The sequence below is a fragment of the Neophocaena asiaeorientalis genome, unplaced genomic scaffold, assembly GCF_003031525.2.
Source record: "Neophocaena asiaeorientalis asiaeorientalis breed wild unplaced genomic scaffold, Neophocaena_asiaeorientalis_V1.1 scaffold798, whole genome shotgun sequence".
NCBI lineage: Eukaryota > Metazoa > Chordata > Mammalia > Artiodactyla > Phocoenidae > Neophocaena > Neophocaena asiaeorientalis.
Window position 1 is genome coordinate 1,896,660 of NW_020173042.1, and position 12,085 is coordinate 1,908,744.

Below are 12,085 nucleotides of genomic sequence, written 5' to 3' on the forward strand. Positions count from 1 at the left end.
TTTCTCCTTGGGTTTATCCTGTATGGGACTCTCTGCACTTCCTGGACTTGGGTGGTTATTTTCTTTCCCATGTTAGGGAAGTTTTGACTATAATCTCTTCAAATATTTTCTTAGTTCCTTTCTCTCTCTTCTCCTTCTGGGACCCCTATAATGCGAATGTTGTTGCATTTAATGTTGTCCCAGAGGTCTCTTAGGCTGTCTTCATTCCTTTTCATTCTTTTTTCTTTATTGTGTTCCACAGCAATGAATTCCACCATTCTGTCTTCCAGGTCACTTATCCATTGTTCTGCCTCAGTTATTCTGCTATTGATTCTTTCTAGTGTAGTTTTCATTTCAGTTATTATATTGTTCATCTCTGTTTGTTTGTTCTTTAATTCTTCTAGGTCATTGTTACACATTTCTTGCATCTTCTCAATCTTTGCCTCCAGTCTTTATCCGAGGTCCTGGATCATCTTCACTATCATTATTCTGAATTCTTTTTCTGGAAGGTTGCCTATCTCCACTTCATTTCGTTGTTTTTCTGTGGTGTTATCTTGTTCCTTCATCTTGTGATGAAGGAACATAGCCCTCTGCCTTTTCATCTTGTCTGTCTTTCTGTAACTTCTGCTGCCAGTGTCCTTGTCCTCATGGTGAGACAGAGCCACCCCCGAACTCTGCAGGAGACCCCCCAACACTAGCAGGTAGGTCTGGTTCAGTCTCCTGTGGGGTCACTGCTCTTTCCCCTGGGTCCCGATGCGCGCACTACTTTGTGTGTGCCCTCCAAGAGTGGAGTCTCTGTTTCCCCCAGTCCTGTCGAAGTCCTGCAGTCAAATCCCGCAGGCCTTCAAAGTCTGATTCTCTAGGAATTCCTCCTCCCATTGCCGGACCCCCAGGTTGGGAAGCCTGACGTGGGGCTCAGAACATTCATTCCAGTGGGTGGACTTCTGTGGTATAAGTGTTCTCCAGTTTGTGAGTCACCCACCCAGCAGTTATGGGATTTGATTTTACTGTGATTGCGCCCTTCCTACCGTCTCATTGTGGCTTTTCCCTTGTCTTTGGATGTGGGGTGTCTTTTTTGGTGAGTTCCAGTGTCTTCCTGTCGATGATTGTTCATCAGTTAGTTGTGATTCTGGTGTTCTCGCAAGAGGGAGTGAGAGGATGTCCTTCTACTCCACCATCTTCAAAGATCACATTTTTCAGATAGTAACAAATTACCATGTTGAGAGTAGTATGACAGGGTTAAAGGTCAAGGGTAATTATTTTAATGTCATCAGTTTTTATTTTCTTTTTTATGTTGTAGTAGAGAAGATGGGATTAGTTCAAAACGCCTTGGCATTAAGGCGTATCCTTCCCTCTTGTACTTTTCATGAGGCCCCCAGTAGCATCTTCATCAGAGTGGGTTGAAGATAAGGAAGCTGGCCTGAGATCTTCTCCAAGGCAGTGTTTACGTGGGGCTGATTCAGGCTCCTGCATGCTGGGAAGATGCAGTAAGAATCATTATAGCAATTGTATTTGTTTGGCCAAAAAGTTCACTCGGGTTTTTAATGGCAAAGCCCGAACGAACTTTTTGTCCAGCCCAATAGTTATTGATCGACATTGGCCCAATCATCACAGCTTTCATCTTTTTCTCTTTGCAACCCCCCTGTCTTGTAGAATCTGCACTTGCTCCCTGATCACCCCTTGGCTGGTCTCTCTCTCCTCATACTCATGGGGCTTCCCTCTTTTGATTATTCATATTTGCTTCCTTACATCCTCATTACCTTGACCTCTTGAAGTTTGATTACTTGAAACGTGAAACTGCCCTTCAGTTTCATCAGCGACCCCCTAAGCCTCATATCCACTGATGTTGATCAAGCTTTGTTGATCAAGTGACCATATGAGACAGTTGCAACACAATGTGATGAATGCATTTGTCTGTATAGACGGTGGCTTAACACAAAGATGGGAGCAATATAAGTTGCCTTCCGGAATGAGAATGAGAGCAGACTTCAGAGAAGTAACCTTTCTTCAGACTATATTGCCTTGATTATCTTTCCTCTTTGTAGCTGCCTCTTTTTTTTTAAGTCTTTCTTCTTCTCCTCTGTTGTGGGCATACCTTGAGGCAAGCACTCACCTGGCCCCTGATCCCGTTCCAAGTACTATGTCCCCTCTCAGTTTCTGTCATTACTATGGATGACTCACAGATTCACAGCTTTGGCTCTCATCTCTCTCTTGAAGTCACAAATCTTGTCTCCTGTGTATCCGCAACAGACCATTGCTATATAAGAGGGCTTCTCCACCAGGGTACTGTTGGCATTTGCAGTGGGCGAGCTCTTGTTGTACAAGGCTATCTCACACATTGCCAGACATTATGCATCCCTGGACCCAGGGCACTAAATGCCGGTAGCACCTTACAGCTGTTTCTAAATCACACCTGAGGAGGTAGAACCAGCCCCAGTTGAGACCCATTAACACCTCAAATTCATCCTATGTAAAATCAAACCGAACTTCTTTTCTGCAAAGCAGCACCCTCCTCTGAAATAGAAAAGTCTTTCAAAATGTTCAAATTTGCTTAACCTTAAAACCAAGGAGTCTCACCACCAGCTGTTCCATCTGGTTCTCAAATCCCACTGATTCCCTTTCATGGTATATTTGGCCCCTGCCTCTGTAATGGGGTGTGTTCATGATCCTCCAAGTCTTTATCACATCATTCCGAGAACGGTTCCTCTGTTTCTAGTCTCCTTTCCCTCATGGCACATCCCAGAGCATCACATCGACATGCTTCTCACTTGCTTTAAAACCCACAGGAACAGACTTCTACTACAGGATTACACCAGATAGGTACCATGAAAGCCCTCCCCTATAAACATTTAAAATTGCATGCAAAAAATATTTTTTAAATCCTTTGAAATGTGTAATTGAGCTTGAATGAAAGTGAGGAAGATCCTTAGTAGCAAAACCATGGACCAACAGCATAATGGCCGCTAAAGCCATAACTGGCCTGAAGGCTTCTGCCAGTTCCCTGCAGCCTTCACTTTCAGTTTCCATGACTGTGTGGGGAAGAAGGGTCATACCAAGTGATGAGTTGAATCAAATATCCCTTTATGGAAAACAGAATCCAAGAGTCTAGATTCTCAGTGATAAAAACCCACTCTGCAAAGGAAGACAGCACAGGACTTTTGACAGTCTGGACCTTGGATGGAGGTAAAGAGAAAAAGAAAGAAATTATCCCTCGAAGCTGTGCAACAAAAAGCCAGTTCTGATGCCTGTTTACAGGTCAATTTCACACTGTTTGCACGGTTGGAAAAAAAAATTCAAGCTGAAAATATATTCTAAAGAGGTCTCAGCTTGGTAATACCCCCCAGGTACCTGATAAAAGCAAATGTAAACTATCTGAGAGGTTCAACTGGACCTCAAGGAATTCCCAGAGATGCATTTCCAAGGAGTATGATCTCAAAGGAGAAAATATTCAAGCAATGTGTAGTGAACCGAGATACCACAATTGTGAGTCAACAGAAATAACTAATAGCTTTTTCAGTCCTGCAAAGACTTAAATATTGGAATTATTGGATCAGATTTATTTTTAAGGAGAAATTAAAGAGATGATGATGGAAGACACTATCAAAATCATTAGTAGCATTTGAAAAAGAGCCAAATAAACATTATAGAAATCAAAATGTAATGGATAAAATTAAAAGCTTAATAGACTTAAATAGCAGTTTCTACCCAGCTGAAGTGAGACTAGTTAAATGGAAAACAGATTCTGAAAAAGGTTCCCAGAAATCTGGTTAGTAAGAGTTGTTAGAGTTAGTAAGAGTTGTTAAATATGAAGGAGAGATTAAAAGCAAGAAATTAGATCAGTAACATCTAATACATATCTAATTAGCGTTCTGGAAGAAGAAAAAAGAAAAAGGACTAAAAAAAGTGAAATTTGCATTATTATAATTATTAAAGTATCATTTTCCTAAGCATTTTCTACTAATCAATAAAACTCAAAAAAATCCAATAAGAATAAGCCAAAAATGAACAGATACTTTTTAAAATAAGGAAATATAAATGAAAACTTAACATGGAAAGGCAAACAATCAGGGAAGTATAACTAAAACCAAAAAGAGATACTATTTGTCATTCACCAGTTGTCAAAATTAACAGCTTAAGACCAGAGGTTGTCAAGGATTTGATCAACTGAAAGTTTTATATACTGCCGGTGGGATTCTACATTCATACAAGTGATTTGGGGAAATTTGAAGATGCACAAACCATATGACCTAAAAATTCCACTAGAGGGATATGCTCAAAAGACTCTTACACATTTTCACAGAGCATGTTGAAATAGCAAAGAACTAGACACAGTCCCATGTTTATTAATATTAAAATTAGAAGTCAAAGAACAATATACCATATACCAGTGATAATGGATAAACTAAGTACAAGGCTATATATTTTGCCATTATTCCCTGTACTTTATATAAACATAATATTTATATGTGTAAACTGCTTTAACATTTAAAAAATTTTAAGGTTGACTTTCCATTACTACAAAACTAAAGTGCAAGTATCATGAAAATACCCATAACCATTTCTCCCACCACAAATTCTACTTCTCAACACTGTCCCCACCAGCCTAAGTGATTACCCCATAGTTCCTGAAATGAGTGGGATGTTTCCTTCACACCTTGGCCCAGCCATTCAGGAGATTCTGAAATGCTCATGTCCTCATTCCAGTTGTCTGGATCCTACCCATCCATCAAAACTGCAGTCAGATCTGTCTCTTCATGAAGGCTCTCCAGTCCACCTTGGTCCTTGGTAATCACTCCCTTCTCCAAAATCCCATAGGACCCATTGCCTGAACTGCTCCTGTGACATTCAGTGTGTATTTTTTCATCTTACCGTGTGTGTGCCCTATCAGATATCCAGGCATAAAGCTTTCATAATTGTAAACTACTAAACATAACTCGGTCTCCACTAACTCAGAACCTTAGAAGGGCAGGAATCAGGTTTTCACTTCTGCCCCCAAAATTGTCTCTCCAGCCCTAAGAAGGTGCTTATGTAGCATGTCATTTCAGTTGCAAAACAATATTTCGCTACTAATTTGAAAAGTTATAGCCATCTTTTAAATACAAAACAAGCTGAGGTGCTTGTTTTATATTTAAAAGATAAAATAAAAATTAATAAAATCAGGGCATAGGATATTGAGACATTCGGTATAAATAATAGTCTGAGGGAAGGCATGTTTCTTCAAATAACTACAGTATTTAATGGAGAATAAAAATAAGGGGGGCAGCCAGTACTCACACAAATCATTGTCCCTGGGATTCAGGTAATTCCTTCTTCATTTGTTCTATAAAGAGGAAAAGAAATATTTAATATAATTGCCCAGGGCTTTTCCAGTGAAAAAGACTCAAAAAGTGCTTCACTGTATCCCACCAACAGCACGTGGTTCCACTTGATCACTTTGGTTCTATTAATCACATTTGTTCGTGGGGCCATGGTACAAAGGAAGTAACCAGAGTTACTGAGGAGACCATGAATGCCCATGACCTCTATAGAAACTGAAGCCAAGTTAACTTAGAGTGGGTTGGCTTATTCTGTTCTCTTAATTCTGCTCAGAATTATGAACTTCCATCTACTCTGTCACTTCAATTCCATTCAAATTAATAAAATCTAATTCATTTGAATAGGATTCAAAGTGATTTGATGCAACTCAGTCAAATTCTGCTCAGTGGAACCAGTCCTTGATTGAAATCTGTTAAGTTCAATTCAATAAAATAAATTTAAATATTATGCAATGAAATTAATTTTTAATGAATTAACATTTCAGTTCAGGTCCATCTTGATCTGAACTTCAATTCTCCATTTCTAAATTTGGTCCCTATTCAAATTAATAGAATATAGTAAAATCCGATGTAACTCTGAAAGATGCAACATGAATAATCAGCTTCACTCATTTCTATTCAGCCCTAATCAAATGAGCTTAATGACGTTCAATCATGGAGAGATAAAATGTTCACCTTTAATACCAAATTGAATGTTTATATTATAACTTCGAAATTACAAGGTTTCCCAATTTTACATCACTCTCTGCAGTATGAACTCCACAGGACTTTTTTGGATTAATTCTTCCAATGCTGGGGGCAGGGGCAGCTGTCAGCATTATCTTTAGGGCTCTGCAACCCTTGGACTGCGCACATCTCTTACTGAAGGAAAAGGGGATTCCGGCCTGCTTGATCTTTCAAATTATAACTATCAGATTATCTGGAGAGCTCTATGGTAGCTACAGCACCTCCAGATTTCCTCTCTGCTCCAGCCCAACCTAGAACCTATTATAAAGGTTCTTTTACCTTCCTTCTTCTCTATGTCATTTGCATTGGGAGGAAGGTTCTCACCAGTACAAAAATGTTTTGCATCTACAGTCTAGAATTAAACATATCTTTACTTATAATAAGTATATTGTCACCATGGATAATTGTAATCAGATCAGGGTGGTCAGCTGAAATTTAGTGATGAATTGGAGGAAGAAAGATTGGGTGGTGCCACGGTAAAGATGGAAGGGTACTGGGAGATTTTTCAGAGTATGAGTCTTTCTTTAGAAAGAGGATCCTGAGCAGTAGGGGCCTTCAAACAGCCAGAATGGGCCAGATGGCGTTCTGGAGAGTGCTGTATGGGAACTGTCAGCAGGGGGCGCTAAGTAGAGCCCCGAAAGGCAGGTTCCTGCTGCAATTGTACCTGCTCTAGTTAGTTCCTCTGCTAAAAAGCCACCTGTGATTCTTTAACACAATTTGTAGATAAGGAGATAGTGGTAGATAAAATAAGACTAGGTTTCATCAAGCTAAAAATATACTTTTAAGTTTACATTTTGGAGACGATAAACCTTTGCAGTATTTAATGTTAGGTATTACGCTTTTTAATATTCTGCAAAAGTGGATGAAATTAAACTAATTAAATGTCCCAGTGACCATACTGGGTCTTACCGTAGATGTGCCAGGATAATATTTATGCAAGCAGACTATTAGGTTACGTTGTGTAGCCCAGAAGTTCTAAAGAACATATTTTGAAAGTCACAGGTATGTGCCACATTTTCATCAAGAAGTCCCCATGCATTTGCCCTTGTGTTTCTGAAACAACTTGTTATTGGAGAAGATAAGAGATCTGTTGGTTTCTTTAAATTTGGAGGAACAAGTTGCCTCTTTTCTTTCTCCCTATTTCAGTTTAGTCATCCAAACCATAATAAATCCTCAGCATAATAAAATTTGGTCTTAAGTGAGTACAAACTGCCATGATTACATTCAATTCAATCCATATTTGGCTGTTTTAATACACTATGACTTACTTTGATAATTCAGCTTCTAGTTAACCTAGAACGTGGTTTATCATTTCATAATCTCGTTGCAGTGATTACACCTACTCAATATAGTTAACAAAAATCTTCATATTCTGAGATCAGAGAAATTCTTGAACTCTTAGCACTGGATAATTAAATTGTTTCTTTTCTCACCACTCCTTATCTTGTCTTTTAAAAAGTCTTTCCATTTTTATCTCCTTTAACTTCTTTTCCCCAAAGCCAATTAATAGGTAAGTAATGATTTGTAAAGCAAAAAGTAACACTTCGCTAGCACAGCACTGAAAAAAAGCAATTCTTTGCTCAATACAGATTGAACCATTCTCTTCTCGCTGAATATAAAATATATGCCAAATTAGTAAACTATGATGATTTGATTTAACTAAATTAGCCAACACTAATAGCAAAGGGTACAACTTGCTTTTTCCCTGGAATGTGTTGTTGTTATTGGCATTCTTCTGTTCCTGGCAGATGAGGAAACAACTAAGTAAAACATTTTGTACTGCACTTAACTTATTTTCCTAGGAAGGAGAACAAAATAACATTGATTTTGCATCACCCTAACTGGGAACGTTAGTTATATAAGACTAGAAGTGACTTGAGAAAAAGGTGGGGATGGGGGAAGAACTGGGAAATTGAGCTACCCTCACCTGGTCAGTAGTGTGTCTCCTTCTTGCACTGAATACAAGAAACGTCACTGCAGATCACCTTCTTAGATCCCATCCTGATGTCTAACAGGAGTCCTTCCCTATAGGAACTGAGGTCTGCCATGTGAGGTTAGTTCAGAGCCTGGGCCCCATGCAGAGCTTAGGACTTCTACTGGAACACCCACGGCCCAAACAACTTGACAATGAGTCTTCCTCTCCTGGGCTTCCTGGTACTCCTGTAGGCGTGGTTGGGAATCAGCTGGCTCTTCCTCCACATCCCCTGCAGCGCATTTCTCAGTCTCCTGCTGAGGGAGCCGCTGATGATGACCTTGCTCCCTTGACTGACATCGTCCTGATTTTTATCAAGAATACTGAGCTATACAGCTTCTTTGGTTCATGCAATTTATCATCACTCTCTATGACAAAAATATAACAGTATTAGGTTGTTTCTACTGGCCACTGGAAGAAAGAATCGGAAATTGAGCTGAGGTTCTGAGATACATACTCTTTCGTGGGCTATTTGACGTACGGGCAGAACAAGGGCATTTCCTGCCAGGCAGCCCATTGACTCCTGTTCTGCGGGTGTCTGGTTGTTTCTTACCCTCCATCAGGTGTGTTAGTATCCCCTAATTTCCAAAAACAGTGATAGTAACTGAAATTTCTTTTGAGAGAAAGAATTTAGCATTAGATCAGCTTGAAAAGATGCAGTGTGGTAAATAGATGTGATAACCAGTCTGTCATTTTCTGGAAGGCCCCAGGGGCCTTTGCAAGGTAAGCACGGCGCCATCCACCTTTGTCCTCTTCCTGTAACACGGCCAGAGATGGAATCCACAGAGACCTAGTGCAGCTTACTAACCAAATGACCTGGCTCAGATTTTATAGTTTCTGTAAATGGAATATTTTAAGCCTTATTTTTTTTTTTAACTCTTGACTGCATCAAAAGGAAACAAGAATTTATTATTGGTCATGGTTCCAACATTGGAAAAAGCATCAGAAGTTGGATGTGTTACTCTTTACCCTGATGGAAAGAGAAGCGAGAAGCAAATTAGCTTGAATGTAGAAAGCAAACAGCCCCCTATCTGCTGGGACAGGCCCCAGAGACGCGGGAGACCAGGTTTCAGAATGGACCCTTATCTCAGAGAGCTGGCATCTTGCTCCCTTCAGAGCAGGGTGCTGACATCCCCCTCTGTACCGCTTGCCAGGTCAGCTCAAATGTATTTCTTAACGTTCAGGTGCCATAAATCATCTTGTGAAGGGAAAAATAGTGACTTTTCCAAATTAAGTCAACACAACTGGAAAATCTGGAAATTTGTATGAATTACAATACCTGAATAACTCCTTTCTAAGTTCAGAGCATTTGCTCATTTATTATGTCAAGCCTGAACTCACAGTACAGTTGCCTACCTTTAAATTGCCTATCTCTAAATAAAACAAAAGCAAAAGCTATTGGCATATGTGAGAAGGCACAGCGGCAGTGTTTACACAATTCCAGTACGGCCCTCACTTACTTGATTGTGTTATTTGCGTAGATGTTGTGACTGTCACACAACAGCTCACTGAGTGCAAGACTCTTTCCTCCTTTTATTGCTAAGCACAGGCACATGCACAGATGCTGGGGCAAGTGGACACCTGACGTCCTGCAAGGGCTGGTGAGTTATTCGAATGGAACTTTAGTCGTGTGCCTGGAGATGTTAATTGTCAAGTGCAGGTTTACTGGCCGCACAGCCTCCATGAGATTCCATTCATTCCCCAGCTTCCTGCATGGGAAGCTGTTCTTGGGGCCTGAAACTCCTCTCAACAAAGACCGTCTAGCTGTCAGATTAAAAGTCCAAACCTTCATCTTAATGGACTTTGCTATGAAATCTGACAATGCCGACCACACTGCTTTTCTGGAAATTCTTTGCTTGTTTCTCCTCCACCCTCTCTGTCCATTTTCTTTCTTGACCTCCACAGTGGCCAGCTCCCCCTCTTTCTGTTCTCTAAATGCGGTTGGAATCCAAAAGATTCCAGTGACATCTCTCCTGCTACCAATCATTTACCTGATGGTTCCTAAAATGGGACTTTCAGCCCAGAGAATGCTCCTGAGATCCAGACTTCGATAGCCATTTGCCCACCTCGTGTATCAGGTTCACCGTCCTTTCTTTGACATTCCCTAAATTTCTCATCTTCCTCCCTGTGATCTACCTTGGTGAAGCACATCACCATCCTCTTAGTCACCTGAGCCAGAAACCCAGGATTAATCTCCACATCATCTTCCCACCTAAATGCCAACATTCCCAAGCTGGTTATCCCTCCTAACTCTCTTTCCACTTTCTCTTCCTCTCCATTTCCACTACTCTCTTATTATTTCTCTTTTGTATTAACATAGGAGCATCACATCTGGCCTCCATGACTCCATCCCCCTGAAATCTGTCTTTCATCTCACTGTAGTTCCTTTAAAACACAAATTTGATCTTGAAAATCTCCTGCTTAAAATACTTGAATGGTTTCCCATTAGTTTCAGAATGAAGTTCAACCTTCTTAAATAGGAAGAAGTAAACGCAGAAAAGCAAGAATAAACCAAGGCAAAATAACTTCTTATTTGGACAAAGTTTGTTGTGCTATGACCCTTACCCACTGTCTATTGTGACCTACTCCTGCTACCCTCTCAAACTTATCTCTTCAGCCCTATTGTAACATGGATGGGTACACTCCTACTTGAGTGCTCCATATAGAACTTTGCCATCTGCTTCCTTTACATAGGAGTCCTTATCTCTCTTACCTCCTTATTCACCTGGGTAACTTAACCTTCAAGACATAGCTCAAATATGTTACCTCTTCTAGGAAACCCTCCTTCCAGACCTCCTTTCCCTCACCCAGTCTCCTGTGTGTTCATAATAATAATTGAACTGAACTCTCAATCTGTATCTTTTCTCTCCATTATTCTGCTGAGTTTCTTGTAATGTTTGACACATAATGGGAACACAGTGGATGTTTGATGATTAGATGAGTGAATGAATGAATGGGTGAATATTAGGCCAAATAATAAAGCAAAGTAATATTGTATAAAGAGCATTGTGCAATGTCTTGTGAGATACAGTGTCAAACTTCTGGTTTGGGAGCCAATCTGCTGTGTAATTGAAAGAATTGTGTAACCTTTCTGGACCTCAGTTGCTTACCTGTAAAATAAGGAGATCATACTAAGGCATAGTCCATGTTTAGCTCTAATATTCTGTCATCTCCATGACTGTCATTTCACAGAAAAAACACAACTAGCCATGAACTGAGTTGTATATTAAAGAATCGGTGCATGGCCTACACACCTTCATTGTGGATGTGCCCCACCTGGGCAGCCAGTTTACAGAACAGGCTCCTAAATTCCTGTAGATTGCACGTAAACGTGTCTTTCAAAGGAAGAGGTGCATACCGCGGTGGGAAAACTCGAGCTTACCAATCCCTCTGATACTATTTTATTAAATATTCCTGTTACTGAATTTCATTGACTTCTAAGAGGGTTGAATGATGTTCAGTCTATCAGAGAGAGATGCTGCTCCTGGGTTGGGGGTATGTAAGTGTGACACGATAGCGACTGGGTCCTGGTCCTACTTCAGTGTGCCTTTCCCCTTTCTTGTAGATGGAAGCCCTTACACCTGGTGGGTGGGCAAAGCCAACGAGAAGCACTACTACTGGGGCGGCTCTGGGCCTGGAATTCAGAAATGCGCCTGCGGCATCGAGCGCAACTGCACGGACCCCAAATACTACTGCAACTGTGACGCGGATTACAAGCAGTGGTGAGTGCGGGGGGCTAGCGTGCGAGCTCGCCCTCCTAGCATGCCTGTAGGTCACGCTAATTAGATGGAAGAGAAAGTGTGAAAAGTGCTGAAGTAATAAGATAATAGGTTAGAAAGGTTTAGAGCTAACCCAGTTGGCAAATGTCAGGGACGTTCTGAAAAATATAAAAGCGGAAAGAGGTCAGTGCTACAAGGGTAGGCATTTAGAATAGAAGAACACATAATTGATGTGTTCATATTTTATTCAGAGAGGGAAATAATGAGCCATGTAGTAGACAGTGATTTGCATTATAAAATGTGCTTTGTGACAATAGAGGGGGTGGCCGCGGGCAGGGAGCCCGTGTGCAGGCATGTGAGAGCGTTCTCTGCAA

At 40.6% G+C, this 12,085-nt stretch overlaps 1 protein-coding gene across 1 annotated transcript in view; it reads left to right on the forward strand.

Moving 5' to 3' along the window:
• Positions 1-12,085, forward strand: part of CNTNAP2 (contactin associated protein 2) — a 2,003,631-nt gene that overhangs the window by 1,543,624 nt on the left and 447,922 nt on the right. Inside the window, exon 15 of the mRNA XM_024742848.1 lies at positions 11,558-11,714. Within this exon, the coding sequence (XP_024598616.1) occupies positions 11,558-11,714 (157 nt within the window). The remainder of the gene's footprint in view (positions 1-11,557; positions 11,715-12,085) is intronic.